Source organism: Lepidochelys olivacea (genome assembly GCF_965140295.1).
Source record: "Lepidochelys olivacea isolate rLepOli2 genome assembly, chromosome: 3".
NCBI lineage: Eukaryota > Metazoa > Chordata > Testudines > Cheloniidae > Lepidochelys > Lepidochelys olivacea.
This window is the reverse complement of record NC_140413.1, coordinates 47,121,861-47,138,279: the sequence shown is the minus strand read 5'-3', so window position 1 is coordinate 47,138,279 and position 16,419 is coordinate 47,121,861. Positions and strand designations below refer to the sequence as shown.

Below are 16,419 nucleotides of genomic sequence, written 5' to 3'. Positions count from 1 at the left end.
AGTACATAAGTTTATGTCTGCCGATTTCCAACATCAGGGTCTGCTTCTCTCCAACAATATTTCTAACATAGGTACTTGTCTTTTTTTCTATTCAGGAGATACGCAGGAGTCTTTGTCAGCACTGCATCTCAAAAGCTTTAATTCAAACTGTGGGTCTAGCTATGGCTAAATACATCAAATCCCAAGCTTATGGGCCAGATTTTGATCTCACGGGCACCAAGGTAATTCCCCTGACGCCCAAAGAGTTAAATCAATGTAAAAGTAGTTTAGGTGAGAGGGGAATCAGATCTTAGGAGTCTTCCAAGCTGCTCGTTCTCTGCCACTCCTATCTCCATGGCTAACACCATGACCAAAAAGTTCAACTGAAATTTTATTGGGTTTCTATTCAGGTTAAGAGGATTGTTAAAGAAACAGAAAAGAACATGAACGCATTATTGGCATACCTTCAAATGGTGTAATTTACACCCTTAAGTCTGTATATTACTATTCAAACTTTCTAACACTTCCTGGTTATTAATCTGGGTCTCACACAGCTTTCCAGCACCCTTGCCAGAGATCCAGTGTCTCTTCAGTTGTTGCTGCAATTCTCCAATTCCCACTACAAAACATTTCTGTCAATGACATCTTATGTCCTTATGCAATGGGCCAAGAGACACTAATGCTAAGATGAGGAAAAACAATTTGAAATGCCAGAAGGCCAAGCTACTTATGCAGAAGTTTGCTTACCACTGGCAGCTACAATACAGGATGAATATAGAAGAGGGGTTCTCAAACTGGGGGTCGGGACCCCTTAGGGGGTTGCGAGGTTATTACATGGAGGGGGTCGCAAGCTGTCCGTCTCCACCCCAAACACTGCTTTGCATCCAGCATTTCTAATGGTATTAAATATATTAAAAGGTGTTTTTAAATTTATAAGAGGGGTTGCACTCGAAGGCTTGTGAAAGGGGTCACCAGTACAAAAGTTTGAGAACTACTGATATAGGACATCATTTTAAAGATTAATGCAGGAACATCTTAGTGGGTTTTTTTAGTGGATACCACATGTGAGGGGATGAAGCTATTGGGAAATGCACTGAATCCATAAAAGGATTTATTTTATAAAGTGGACTACAGAATGAAAACAAAAGTCAATTATCCATGATGGAATTTCCCATACTTAGAATGGAAGTTACTTAAAATTTACCATGTTATGTGAATTATCATGAGAAATTACACAAAGGGACCTAGAAAAATTGAAACCATGAGGAGAAATTAAAAGATTCAGTATGGAAATTTTCTCCCCGTTACACTATCTCTAATATATTTGTAACAATACAAAAGCCTTTCAGATTCTGGATTCCTATGCCTAGCACTATGTTTTGTGTCCATAAATTTTTTCCTACAACTCTTAATTATGCAGTCTTGTTTGGGTGGCTTCCTCCCCTTTCCAAGTCTCACTACACTAGCCACTTCTTGTTTCTGGCAGTCGTCCTTTCTTCTCTTCCCCCACTCCCCACCTGAGAAGCCTTTATTGCGGTATGTTTAGAGTGTTCTGCCTTTTTCCACAGTCAAGATTTGAATAATTCCTCCCATTTCATTCTGTTCAATAGAAATTTTAAGTGCTTTTTTTGAAATCTAATCCCTCTGTAGTGCTAGCTTTTATTAACCCTTTGATACTCTGTTAAAATCAAGTAGCTTGTGAACACTCCTTATCGTGCCTCTATTTGCCTCACATTTTCAATCCGTTCCTCCTGATCAGTAGCAAGTCAGTCCAAGATGATTTCTCTTGCGGCTGCATTTTTTAGCTCATGGATTATAACCCTTTCCTGTGTGTAACTCAGGATACTTGCTGATGGTGTATGTTTGGTTGTAACCAACACCCAACAGACATCTGGGTATTTTAATTCCCCCCAGGAGTCCAGTATCCTGTGGTTTCAAGTACTTGGAGAATCGGTCCCTGAATGCATCCTTAATTCTCCTCCAATTGTGTGGCATGATTTACTTGTCCTAGCATTTAAGCCCTGGACATAACTGCTGGAACATTTCTTTATAAACCTATGCTTACATTAGATTCTAAAGAGTTATATATATTTTTCCTTGATATTACTCAATTATTTCTCCTGAGAGCTACCCTTTGGCTGGTACTTTTAGTTTCCAAGGATGTTGGCTCCTCATTAATCCCTTCACATTCTCTCTCTTCAGTCACTACCAGCTCCCCCTAAGCCTCCTCATGCTCCCCAGCTTCTTCTCCTTATTTTAAAGGCATTTTCCTTCTCCCCCATCATTCTTCTCTCTCCTCTATCTTCAAATCTGCTACCTATGCACAAGCTCCTCTTCCTCCATCCTTCCTATCCCCCCCAAGTTTCCTCTGCCTTTACTGTCCAACCACTTTCGCTGTTCTCTCTACCTCCAGACTCCTGCCTGTCCTTACTGTCTGCTCCTTCCACACCATGGCTCTGCACTTCTCCTACCATCCTCCACCTCAAATTTATCAGCTTGTGCTACCTCTTCCCCCAACCTCCTCATTTCCCAGGCTCTTTACTCTCCTCTTGACACATCCAAGTCTTTGAATCTCACTTTAGTACCTTTCCACAAAGCTTCCTGCCCTACCCACTGCTCCACAATACCCATCTGTCTCAAACACCTTACACTGTCCTCCTCCCAATTGCTCTGTAAAACCTCCCTCCCTCTCCCTGAATATTCCCTCTACTTCCAAATCTCCAATCTCTCCTCTTTCCCAAACCCATATTATCTCAAACTTCTCACCAAACTCTGCCCAACCTCCATATCCTTCAGTCAACCTTCCCCTCTTTCTGCACTTCACTTTTTCAGCATCTTTTCCCAAACTCTTCCTCATTCTCTCAAATATCCACTTCTCTCCTCAAACCCCTCTTCTCCCCTCCCTACCTCAAAACCTCTTCTTATTCCCATACCTCCTCCTCTTTCCACATCCCTTTGGTCACCTCCTCCCAAAGGCCATTCTCTCCCCTAGTTATTCCACTCACCGTTTTTCCTCCCTCCCCAGATTCCCGTCTTTACTCTTTTAAGGTCCCAATAACTCTGTGCCCTAAGGTTTCACTAAAACTTTCATTTGTGATGTTGCTTTGCTCCATCCCCTTCTTCACATCCTCCTTGCCTCCCTCAGTCACTCTGACATTCTCTCCCTCAGTTGGTCTACTATAGTACCTCCAACCTCCCCCTTTGCTCTGCCTTACCTTCCTACTCCTCTAGATCCCTATATCTTCCCCCTCTTTCTCTGCCTTCCCCTGCCCCGCAGTTCACCTCCCATAAATTACCCATGGTACCTGCCTCCAAGTCCCCCTTGAACAGCACCCCCTTCACTTTTTCCCTGATAGGGGTCTGCTCAGCAATTCTGCATGAAGCTGCAGCCACTGTTCTTTGCTTTCTGCTGTGCTACCTCCCCTCCTCCTTCACAGATGAATGAAATATGAGTGGGGATGTGTGGAGAGACAGATATTTCTGTCTCCTCTCCCTCCTGGACTGAAAGTTGGGAGTGCCCTATTCTCCATAGTTACACCCTTGGATCCTAGCATTCATTCTATGCACAGAAATCGATTCAACCTGAAGATATGAGACCAAGTTCTCGATCCGTTTTCTACATTTATCAATGCCAAGAGTAGCTCCTGTCAGGTGAGTAATGACCGCCTATGCATTTAAATGTGAAAGTTAAACTCTACCAACTCGGTTGAGAATATCTGAATGAAAAAAGCATGACGACCAGGCAGAGAAGTGCTGTCGAAGAGCAGCTGTCAGCACTGTATGAGGGAAAACATCTATCTGTAAAGATTTGAATGGGGCTGGAGAATTTCAGCACCTCTGACACCTGGACAGAGATTAGAAAATTAACATTTCATTGACACAACCTTCCTAGCTTGGATACTAGGATTACTTAGGGATTCTAATTACAACTGCAACTAATTGTTAGTAAACAGCTAAAAAACCTGGATGTCTTAATGTTGCTCTCTAAATTAAAACACTCAAAAGCTGCTTTTAGCAGTCTCAAAAGACTGTAGCACATGATGCTACCAGCCTGTTAAATACCACAATCATGACAAATGGCATGAAGAGTTAGCAATTTTCATTTCAAAATAAACTGTCAGGTACACACACATTCATCTCATCTGTTTGTCTAAATCTAACTTTCACTCTCAGATGCAAAAAACAATGTTCCCAAATGCCACCACTACACTGCTGTTCTTTATTCACAGTTTAAGCAGTTTGAAAAACAATCCAAACAGGTTATATTACAACTCTTCTGGGGAGGAATGTAGAGCAATACTCACCCAGGATGTTTCCAATGAGAGCCACAATGAATACAACAATATACCCTGCAATCAGGACCCATTCATATTCTTTGGGATGTAAATATTCCTTCCAAAGGTATCGCAGAAATTCCTCATCATCGTAGTCAACAGAGGGGATTGAAAAACGCTCCTGAGTATCATTCAGTTCTGGAACAGAAGACCAGTTCCTACAAGAAGGGGGATCATCCAGTTTGGTCTCAGACATCACTGGTTGTAGCTTGGGTCTGGATCAAAACCTCTCAGTACTTCAAGCTTCTGTGAAGCCCATCCATTTACACTGGTGATGTGTAATGAAAAGAAGAAAAAGAATGAAAAAAGTTAGAGCCAATGATGACCAAGCCTTTTACTCTGCAACTTCTCCTACTACCTTTGCAGCTTCCCAGCAAAGATGCACATACAGCAGCTCTGGGAGAGGGAATGAGGACTTGGCATCAGAGGCTGCAGTGACACAGGAGCCGGTACAGCATATGCTTACAAATGCATCATTCTGGCACAGAATCTGCAATACACAGTAAATCCTTGGGGGGAGAAGGAGAAGCGGGCAGTTTGCTTCCAAATGTGAGAGTATATGTGATCCAACCTGTAAGTAAGAGTGCACTTGCCTCACTGCCCGTATATACAAGTGTGCTCATGCAATGTGTGTCTCACATTTAGGAATCCTTAGACATACATTTACACCTGTCCTTGATGCTCCAAAACTGCCCTCCCTAGCTCCACAGACCCTTCCTTATGCTACTGTCCCTCCTCTCATGCCCCTTTCTGTGACCCCAGTTTTCTTTCTTCCCAAGTTTCCCTAGCAGTCTGCTCTCTGTACCCCCACCACGTCTCCCCTGTCCTGTTCCAGCTTTAAACATCACTAAAACTTCAATTTTGGAGAAAAAAGAGCAGCAGCAGATGAGATGGAATCGGGGGAGCTATTGAAATCAGTGGCTGGTGACTCGGAAAGCCCTTCAAGTCCTGCTGGGTAAGCGGCTAAAGTAGATGTGGAAATCTTCTTTGCATAGTGTCCCAATGGGTGCTCTACTTCAGAGGCACATGTGTTCCTGCATCTTTGATCTGAGATTTTGATAGCAGTGCCCGTTCAGCCTGTGCATGCAATCCTACATATCCTCATGCCTCATACCAAGGATATATAGGATTGCACAAGTGAACCACCCTCAACTGCCTTCAGCCTGAGATGGAATGTTGATCATGCCTACTTCCCTTTTGCCTAGTCATAGTTAGTTTAGTTGGGATTTGTTGTTTCTACCTTTTGAGGGTTTGTTCTGGACGTTTTTACTATCTGGGGTACCCTGGGATCCCCATGCTTAAAGTGCTGTTTTTCCTGATAGGAGGCTATCCCAGCTAGCATTGGACACCTTTGGTGTTTAGGAGACATACACATACCGGTTAAGTGTAAGATCTGCTCCCCATTCAACAGCAGATTTCATAAACAGGGAAATAAAGTCAAACCATTGACGATGGAGCAAGCTCTAGGATTGGCTTCTGATCCAGGATCCAAGGACCCCCCTGGCCACCAGCATCTGAGCATATATAGTGCTCAGTCTACCTCCAGATCCTGTTCACCAAGACCCTTGAGAGGTATGTAGACTGGTACCCTATCCACCTCTGGGTCTCAGTCACAAAAGCATTGGGAGATGTGGCACCTATGTCCATGCTGGAAGTACCAAAAGCCCAGTACTCTAAGTGTATGGGTACCAACAAAAGGAGCAGGCATGATCTATCTCCTTCCAAGAAGTCTGGATTGCTGATTATGAAGAAGGTTCTGGAGACATCAGGTACCAAAGGGAGTAATAGCGAGGCTCCAAGTGATTCTAGTACTGGGAAAATGTGTAAGGCTCTCCAAGAGCCTCGTTTCTGCCAAATGAGGCTCAATGATGAAGACCTCTTCTGCTTCAAGTGTTTATTTCTATATGAGCTGACATTCTACTTCAAAAAGGTCTAGAACGCCAGACTCTTTGGTAGCTGTGGTACTGGGAGAGATTCCAGAAGACCAGAAAAGGGGAAAAATCTAGTGCCAATCTATAAAAAGGGAAATAAGGACAATCCAGGGAATTACAGAGCAGTCAGCTGAACTTCTGTACCTGGAAAGATAATGGAGCAAACAATTAAGCAATCAATTTGCAAACATCTAGAAGATAATAAAGTGATAAGTAAAAGTCAGCATGGATTTGTCAAGAACAAATCCTATCAAACCAACCTGATAGCTTTCTTTGACAGGGTAACAAGTCTTGTGGATGGTGGGGTGGGGGAAGCGATAGACATGGTATATCTTGACTTTAGTAAAGCTTCTGATACTGTCTCACATGACCTTCTCATAAACAAACTAGGGAAATGCAACTGAGATGGAACTACTACTCTATAAGGTAGGTGCAAAACTGGTTGGAAAAAACTGTTCAGAGAGTAGTTATCAGTGGTTCAGAGTCATGCTGGAAGCACGTAATGAGTGGGGTCCCACAGGGATCAGTTCGGGTTGGTTCAGTTCAATATCTTCATCAATAATTTAGATAATGGCATAGCGTACACTTATAAAATTTGCAGATGATACCAAGCTGGAAGGGGGTGCAAGTGCTTTGAAGGATAGGATTAAAATTCAGACCATTTTGAAGTAAATAGGATGAAATTCAATAAAGACAAATGCAAAGTACTCCATTTAGGAAGGAACAATCAGTTGCACACATACAAAATGGGACATGACTGCCTAGGAAGGAGCATTGTGAAAAGGGATCTGGGGGCCATAGTGGACCACAAGTGTAAATATGAGTCAATGTAATGCTCTTGCAAAAAAAAAAAAAAAGCGTGAACATCATTCTGAGATATATTAGCAAGCATGTTCTAAGCAGACACAAGTAGTAATTCTTCCGCTCTACTCTGCGCTGATTAGGCCTCAAATGAAGTATTGTGTCCAGTTCTGGGTGCCTCATTTCAGGAAGGATGTGGACAAATTGGAAAGTCCAGAGAAGAGCAACAAAAATGATTAAAGGTCTAGAAAACATGACCTATGCAGGAAGTGGCGTGGGCCGAGGGATGTGCTGGCCACTGTTTCCCGCAGTCCCTGTGGGCCTGGAATGGCAAACCGCAGCCAGTGGGAGCTTCGATCAGCCGAACCTGCAGATGCTGCAGGAAAACAAACCAGCCAGGCCTGGCCCGCCAGCAGATTTCCCTAACAGGCTGCATACCAAAGGTTGCCAATCCCTGGTCTAGATAATACTTAGTCCACGAGGCAGGGGACTGGACTAGATGACCTCTCAATGTCTCTTCTAGTCCTATGATTCTACCCATCCCAGTGAGCTGGACCATTACATTGATATTGTCAGAGTCTGGATGTACTCACTCATCTGCTGCACCAACACATCCAGGAAAGGTCCCTACCTCAGTACCAATGTTCGCCTCCACAGGATTGTGTCCAACTCTTACTTATGCATCAGTATCACAGAAGTTTAGATTTTCTAAAGGATCTTGTGCCGATCAGCCAGAATTTCCATGACTTATGTGCACTGAGTACTCCTGGGGGAATTCTGTGCCAAAAAAATTAAAAATTCTGCACACAATATTTTAAAATGCTGCAAATGTTTTTTTGTCAAAATAATCACATAATCACAGCCACAATCACACCAGTTTCGACTATTTTGGTAATTTAAAAATACAGACGTGCTGACAGGTAACAATACAGACACACATGAAAATTCCCCCAGCAGTAGAGAGTTAAAGAAACTCTCTGCCCCCTTCACCACCCAGAATCCAGCTAGGGGTCCAGACACCCACAACCCCTCTCCCCAAGTCCAGCTGTGAGGGCCCCCCAGCCCAGATATCCACCCTCCTCCTCTCCAGATGCCAGCTGTGGCCTCCCCTAGTCCAGACACCCATGCCCTCGCTCCCTAAACCCAGCCACTGCCCCCCGCCCAGCCCAGACACCTGCCCCCTTACTGCCCAGGGATCCAGAAGGAGAAACAGTCTGCTTCTGGGACCCAGGCTTGTATGGAGTTTCCTGGTGCACCGCCATCTCCTTCCCTCAGGGCGTGCGGGGAATTGCAACTGCCTAGAACTCTCTACACTCTCCATCTCCCCTCAGTCGTGTCTATGTGCAAGCTGGGCTCTGCTGGGTCCAGTGGCCCCTAGTGGCAGCCAGGAGCACTGAAGCCCATTTCTATAGGGGAAAGAAAATTATGCGCAAAACCCATTAATTTCTCCAAAATTCTGCATTGCACAGTGGTGCAGAATTCCCCCAGCAGTAATGGAGATCTAGGTCCCAGACTCCACACTTTTCTTTAAGACCTCCTTTTACCCCAGTGTTGACAATCCAGAGCAAACAGTTATCATCCCTTCCCCGAAAACGTTGATGAGTTTTCTGATTCTCAGATTTCAATTCAATGGTATAGTCTGCAAGACACCATTCTTTTACCTATTCTGATGACCTTGTTCTCTGTCTCCCTGGTGTTACTAATGGTGGACGGCTCCTCCTTCACCTTATGGGCTCTCCCAGGTGTCCTTATTGGGACCCCTGGGTCATGTACTGCCAACAATTCCTAAATGTTCTGAGTCACTTTTTTAGGGCAAATAGGCAGATCCATTCCCCTGAGCCCTCACTCACACCCCACCAACCAGAGAAAAATTTTGAGGAGCAGGAGGCAAGGGCAGACAAGGAGGTAACACCTCACATGAATCTCTCCTCATTGATGGATGAGTCTAATGCCTCCACCACCATCCATGGCAAATAACTAGATAATTTCAGGAGCTGATGAAGTGCATAGTGGATATATGTTTCAAATCACTATAGCGAAGGTCCAAGACTCATCATAAGCTCCTGGACATTTTACATGCTTCAGCTTCTGCACCTTCAGCCCTTCTTGTGAATCTGGCTTTATTAGAACTTGCTAAGACTATCTGGCAGACTCTGGCTACAGCATCCACTACCTGTAAACGTGCCAACAAAAATATTATGTTCTAGCCAAGTACTCAGAGTTTTTACTGAATTCTCTGCTTGTGGAAACAGTAGATAAGTGTGATAGACAGCACAAAACAAAGTCCTCTCATTACAGCAAGGAGCAGAAGTGACTTCATCTCTTCAGTCGCAAGAGTTACTCATCTGTAACATTGCATTTCAAACCACCAAGTGCTCAGCCTTGTTTTGACATATCTGAATTACAATAAATTCAACACCTTTATTGTGCATTTGCCAGAGGAACACTGCAAACAATTTAAGGACATCAATGAAGGGCAACTCTTAATGAGAACATTATTACAGTCCTCCTTATATGCAGCTGATATGGCAGCCTGGTCCATTTCCACCATGATCACGATGTGACAACCATCTTGGCGCTAGGTGTCCAGTTTCTTTTGGGAATCGCAGAATACTGCTGAGGACCTCCCTTTGGATGGCCACAAGTATTCTCTAAATCAACTGATGAGTTGCTTCAAATTTTGAAGGACTCGAGGGCTACCCTTAGATCCCTCAAAATGTATACACCTGCAAATAAAAGAAAATTTAGCAAGTCTCAAATATCCCATTGATCTTGCCAATTCATTTCTCGAATTTCCACAGGCCACATGAACAACCAGCCAAGAGACCAAGATACTCAAAGAAGCCAACCAGCTGCCACAGCTACTTTATCCCAGCCATCCATGTCAGCTAAATGACAATTTTGATGGCTTGGTTGAGAGCCTGAACCATCTTCTGCACTATCCTCCCCTCCTCCACCACTCTGGATACAGCCTGCATGGGAGAGAACAACATCCAACAAATGGGCTTTGGAAGTAAACACATCCTGTTATTCATTCATTTTGCCTCCATCTCTCCCACCCAACCCCTTTCCATGTCCCTTGTCAGGGATTCCTCTAACAATCATTTGCTGAGATCGGAAGTCACTACTCTTCTACATGTAGGGGCTATAAAACCAGTTCAGTCTAGCACTAAGGGGTACCTTCCTTATTTCATGGACAAGGCCCGGGTCATTTTAATTGCACTGACTTGGACAAGAGTAAGCTTGGTATCCTTACCTCATTAAACTTGCTTTTCATCCACCCATGAAACTTCCAATCAGTTACATCTGTTGTCTCAGCATGCTGGTCAGACACTTCAATCCAATCTCACAGTTTGACTCCAGTTCCTAAATGGTATTCATCAGACAATGGCTCCATCAGGCTGTAGCACCTCCTCGAGGTGTAGCTTAAAAAGACTGGATTTTTCACATACCTGAAATTGTAGAATTACCCAATCCCCAGGAAAATTTATTTAATATATGTTGTCCTACTGAAATTTTCCACAGAAAGTTGTTAATTTTCATTGTTAGTTTTCATTTCAGTAGTCGGCGGGGGGGGGGGGGGGAAGCGGGTAGTGGAAACACTTTTTTAAACTAGCTCTAGTTATTACATTTTAGGACATTCCCAAATCATATCAGCATAATAGCTTAACCCGCTGCATTTGCATGTTTATATATTTTATTACACCATTTCTATCAAGACTAATGTGATTTAAACCCTATTCTTGTACATGCATGTGAACTGTAAATGCCCAATGCATTTAACTCTCAGTTTCTTATTTATCAGTACGAAACTTCTGTAACAAGTGATATTTCCAGATTTATAAGCCTACAGAGAATATATCAAATCTGCATTAAGAAGCAGAAATTCCCATTTATATCTGTCAACCATTTCCCCCATTGAGGAAAATGTCTGGTACTTCATTTAGGTGAAAGAAAAAAAAAAGAGACTGATTTATGCAAACCTAACCTATAACCATTAATTTAAATTTCCACCAATATTGAAATAAATCTATCATTCCTAGTAAAATGCCTTGTATCTTTCAGTTTATGATGTTACGCACACAATATATTACACCATATAAATATGAATCCAGATTAATTTTTGTTTTATAGCTTCTGATATCTCAAAGACATTGCCATCGTTCACTGGGAGATAAGACAATATAGCCCCAATTCAGAGTCCAGTTGTTTTTTTTTCAAAGTACATTTTCCCCCTGCTAGTATACATTTTATGGCAGACATATTTATCACACAAATAAGCAACATCTCTTCCTACATTACAGATCAGCCTCTTCATTTTTAAATCTATATGACAAAGAACTGAAAGATTTAGTTCTGCACTAACTTGACAGCATACTGAATGAGGCACCAGATTTGATTTTTCACAACAGAAAGCAAGTTTCAACTTGTTAGAAGTCCACAAACTACTGCTTAAAGATCATATGAGCTTATGGACACCAATTCAGCAAAGCATCTGAACATGTGTTTAGGTCCATCCCGATTCAGCAAAGCACTTAAGCTTGTGCTGCTGAATAAGGATGGACTGCTGAATTGGGACCACAGTGAAGGTAGCCATGGAAATCTGCTCTAATTTCACCCTCTTCTCCTACTCTATATACACCTCTCAATAGCCTGCCTGTTTTGCAGTTGCCATTTAACACCATGGCCAAGCTGCAAGGAAGTACCACTGGTAGCATTTATCTTTAAGAGATGCGTCAAACAGATCCCACTGCTTCTTTGGCAGCAGCACTGAGCAGTTTCTGAGAAGCAGCGGGCTGTCCTCAAATAAAATATATTGTGGAAGAGGGAGAAAACAGAGAGGGAATGCAGAAGAGAAAGGCTGGCAAAAGAGGCATTCTGTAAATCCCTACAGCCTAATTAATATAAATTAATATTAAATAAAGGGAGAGTAATAGCTGCAATTTCCTGTGTGTCTAGGGCATTCTATTAAAAATAAAATAACCAACAAAGTGATTTTTAGAAAAAAGAATGTGATAATCTATACACCTTAAAATGGACAATGCACAGGTTAACAATCCATTCTTCAGGCTGTCATTTGTTTCAGCCTCCCACTTGCTGCAGCATGAATTCATGTTGTTCTGTAATTTAAATGTAACCACTCTCCCCAGGCATTCCTCAAGCCTTCTCCCCCAGTGCTTGCTAATCAGAAACCTGTGGCTTCTCTCCCCACCTCACAGGGTTGAGTCCTTGGTTCTTTATTTTGGCACCTGGTGCCCACAGCCAAAGTGACTCCTCTGTGTGCCTGGGACAAAAGGGGTGCCCTCCCTTGGGAAAATGACCAATACTACTATCCTATTTGCCAGGAATATAACCCAGTACATGAACACCACAACAGATTAATACCAGCCCCAACCAATGAAGTGCCACACACAGAATAACATTACACAGGGAATTTAGCTGGGGACAGGACACAGAGGCTCTAGGGAAGGAAAGGATTAAGATTAACAAAAATACTAAAACATCAACAATAAAACATGCTCCTCACCTCCCTACATTCAGCACTGCACACAACTCCCAGCACCCTTCCTTGCAGATGGGACTCTGAGTATAAGTCCCGCAATGAATGCTGCAGGGCTGTGAACGCCGGCCAGTGTAAACAAAAAGAGGAGTTCCCTTATGAGGTCTTCACCCCTGTGTGGGGCAGAGTCCTCTCCTGGCTCCCTGGTCTGTCCTTTACACCAAGATTGAAGCAATATTAAGTTTACTCCGAGTCCCAAAGAATGATTACCCTAGGTCAATTGCACCTTAAACCTCACTCCAAAGACAACAGTTGTAGCCAATTCTATAGGAAATTCTATAGAAATTTAATAGGAAAGGGAAACGAGAGTTATTTAGAAGGTTAAAGCATGTAAACATATACACAAGTAAGTCACAATCTTAATTTTCAAATGGTAATAGAAGCTTTTATAATAAAGGAAGCTTTATCTGTCCTTTAGGGCTAACCCAGGATAAGCAGCTGGAGATCTCTTGCGTATGTCTAGAAAATCTTGTCCCCAGAGTCCAAGCAGCTTAGAGCTTCCTAGTTCCTTTTGTGTGGGATTTTTATCCCCCTCTTGCCACATGCTCTGAGATGCAAACTCAGCTGATGGGAGGAATCCATTTGCATGACTAATCTTCATCGTGAGAAGCGCAGAACAACAAAGTCTTTTTACTCCTGGGGGAATTCTGCATCACTGTGCAATGGAGAATTTTGCAGAAATTAATTTTTTGCATAATTTCCTTTCCTCCCACAGAAATGGGCTGCAGTACTGCTAGCTGCCACTAGGGGCTGCTGGACCTGGCAGAGCCCAGCTCACACATAGAGGACACTGTGAGGGGGGGTGGGGCAGAGGGAGCTAGAGGGTTCCTCACAGTTGCAGTTCCCAGCACGCCCTGACGGAAGGAGACAGTGGTGTGCAGGGAACTCCACACAAGCCTGGGACACAGAAGCAGGCTGTTTCTCCTTCTGGATCCCTGGCCAGTAGGGTGACAGGTGTCTGGGCTGGGGGGGCATGGCTGGGTTCTGGGAGGGAGGGGGCTGGTGGGGTACCACTGGGCTCTGGAGGGGAGGGAGTGCAGGTATCTGGGCTAGGGGGGCCCCCACAGCTGGACTTGGGGGGAAGGGTTGTGGGTGTCTGGTCCCCTAGCTGGGCTCTGGGGAGGGCAGAGAAACAGGAACTGGATTGTCATAAGGGTTTCTTTAACTCTCTACTCCTGGGGGAATTTGTGTGTGTCTGTATTGTTACAGACATACTTGCTTACAGGTATTTTGTAATACATTACCAGAATAATTGGAACTGGAATGATTATGTAGTATTCTTTTGACAAAGAATATTTGCAGAATTTTAAAATATTGCGTACAGAATTTATTTTTTTGGCGCAGAATTCCCCCAGGAGTCCATCTAGTGTTGAATGGCCTTTCCTGTTGAGAAGGATATAAGACTCTGTTGCAGGTCAGCAGTTCACACTATTTAACGTCTCTCTTCTCTCTGGTGATTTACAGAGTCTCAGAGGCTCACAATACAACCACTCAAATATAACCTTATAGTGTGGCATATAGATATTATAAGTAAGACTAATGCATGGAGCAACTCACAAGCATTAAATAAAGTCTACACACTAAAGAGACAAGGTGGGTGAGCTAATATATGGACAGAATTTGACCCAAAGAAAGCTATTCCCTCACCCACATTGTATCTCTAATATCCTGGGACCAAACATGGCTACAACACAACACAACATTCTTATAATTTGAATACCTATTTCAACAATACTAACACAATCTGGTTCACTTGGATGTATTTGTCAGTGTTCATTTGAGACATGGGTACTTTGGCATGAGCGGGCATCTGCCTGCCAACGTCACAATCACTGCACTCCCCAGTGAATTCACACAGAAAAATAAAAGATAAAAGCACCATATCACCCAGAGGCGAACACTTTTCACAAAAGGATGACTCCATATCTGTCCTCAGTTCTCAGCCTCAAAGGAAACCTGCACAAACACCTTCAAAAGATGTATCTGGAGCTAAACTCATAACTTTGCGAGAAACTAAAAATCATGGACTCAGTAAAGACTGAATTTATGGCTCATTACAGCAGTCTGTAACCCAGTAGCCCACCTTTGTCCTACAGCTGCGAAGGTGTTAACTGCCCACCGCATTGTGAATGTTCTCTTGCAACATGTTAACTCCTTACGCTTACCAATCTTTTCTGCCTTGTATTTAGCTATGACACTGAGTACCTTTTCCAGACCCAAAGAGGAGCTCTGTGTAAGCTTCTCTCTCACCAAGGGAAGTTGTCTATTAAAAAATTACCTTAGCCACCTTGTCATTCATATTCCAATACGCTTAGTTATACATCTCTATCTAGTTATACATAGGCCATTTTATACCCACTTATTGATATGTAAATGATTGTAAGGTAGTTTAAGCCAGTGTAATTAGTCTTCAAGAAACTTGAAGAAGATGCAAATGGAAGCAGCAGCGGCCTAATTTAATTTACACATTCTCGCAACATCATTTTAGTTGCTTTTCTTGCTATACCAGCAAGAAAAGCTGAATTACACCAGTCTAGAATCCTTCACACTTAGGGCGGATCTACACTTAAAAAGCTGCAGTGATGCAGCTGCACTGCTATCGTGCTTCAGGGCATGTCTACACTAAAAATTATGTTATATTATGTACAAGTTATGTCTGCATACAGGTGCTGCAGTAATTAAATCACTTGTGTGTGTCCACACTATGCTCCTTGTGTCAGCGGTGTGCATCCTCACCAGTAGCACTTCCACCAATTTAACTGTCAGTGTGAAGCATGGTGGGAAGCTTCTGAAAACCAGTAATAGTCAACGTAAGCAACGCAGGGTCTATACTGACACTGCACTGACCTAAATACATCAACCTAAGTGCTATGCCTCTCACGGAGATGGAGTTATTGTCAGTGTAGTGGGTGAGTTACATCGGTGGGAGCTACGGTTTAGTGTAGACACTTAGGCTACGTCTTCACTACCCATCAGATCAGCGGGTAGTGATCGATCTATCGGGGATCGATTTATCACTTCTTGTCTAGTCGCAATAAATTGATCCCCGAATTGACGCCTGTACTCCACCTCAACAGGAGGAGTAAACTGAGTGGATGGGGGAGCCGCCGCGGTCGACTCGCCACCGTGAGGCCTGCCAGGTATGTTGAACTAAGCTACTTCAACTTCAGCTACGCGAATAGCGTAGCTGAAGTTGCATATCTTAGTTCGAACCCCCGCCCCCACTGTAGCCCAGGCCTTAGAGTTCCGTTGACGTAAGCTGCCTTATGTCAATCTAACTGTAGTGTAGACCAGGCCTAAATTGGCATAGTGAGGCAGCTACGTTGGTAGGAGCCAAATTTTAGTGTAAACACTTAGGTTGATGAAAGGCAGCTTACATCAACCTAACTCTGTAGTGTAGACCAGGTCTTAGTGAAGATGCTACTACACGAATGGGAGAGCTTCCCCCATTGGCGTAATCCACCTCCGTGAGAGGTAGTCGCTATGTCATGGGAGAAGCTCTCCTGTTGGCATAGAACTGTCTACACCGGAGGTTAGGTCAATATAACTGCATTGCTCAGCAATGATGGCAAAGAGTGGGTGCGAGTTTCATGTTGGTAAGATCAAGTGAGTCTAACTCAGTTGGTCTAAGGCAACTCAGAGAGATTCTAATGGCTGGTCTACACTAGAAACTTACATCAGTACAGGTTCAGCTCTCATCCACATTCCTGAAAGACGTAGATATACTGACCTAACCCTGGGTTTAGACCAGGGGAGGGCAAACTATGGCCCACGGGCCGGATCCAGCCATCAGGGCTTTCAATTGCCATCAATT

General features: G+C 43.4%; 1 protein-coding gene across 2 annotated transcripts in view; it reads right to left on the bottom strand.

The window, feature by feature from the left end:
- Positions 1–5,064, bottom strand: part of HCRTR2 (hypocretin receptor 2) — a 68,925-nt gene extending 63,861 nt beyond the window's left edge. For both annotated transcript variants that reach the window (XM_084623603.1, XM_084623604.1), the window contains exons 1-2: positions 4,975–5,064; positions 4,284–4,581 (exon numbers count right to left, since the gene is read on the bottom strand). In XM_084623603.1, the coding sequence (XP_084479729.1) occupies positions 4,284–4,509 (226 nt within the window). In that variant the 5' untranslated portion in view covers positions 4,510–4,581; positions 4,975–5,064. The remainder of the gene's footprint in view (positions 1–4,283; positions 4,582–4,974) is intronic.
- Between the last annotated feature and the right edge of the window lie 11,355 nt (positions 5,065–16,419).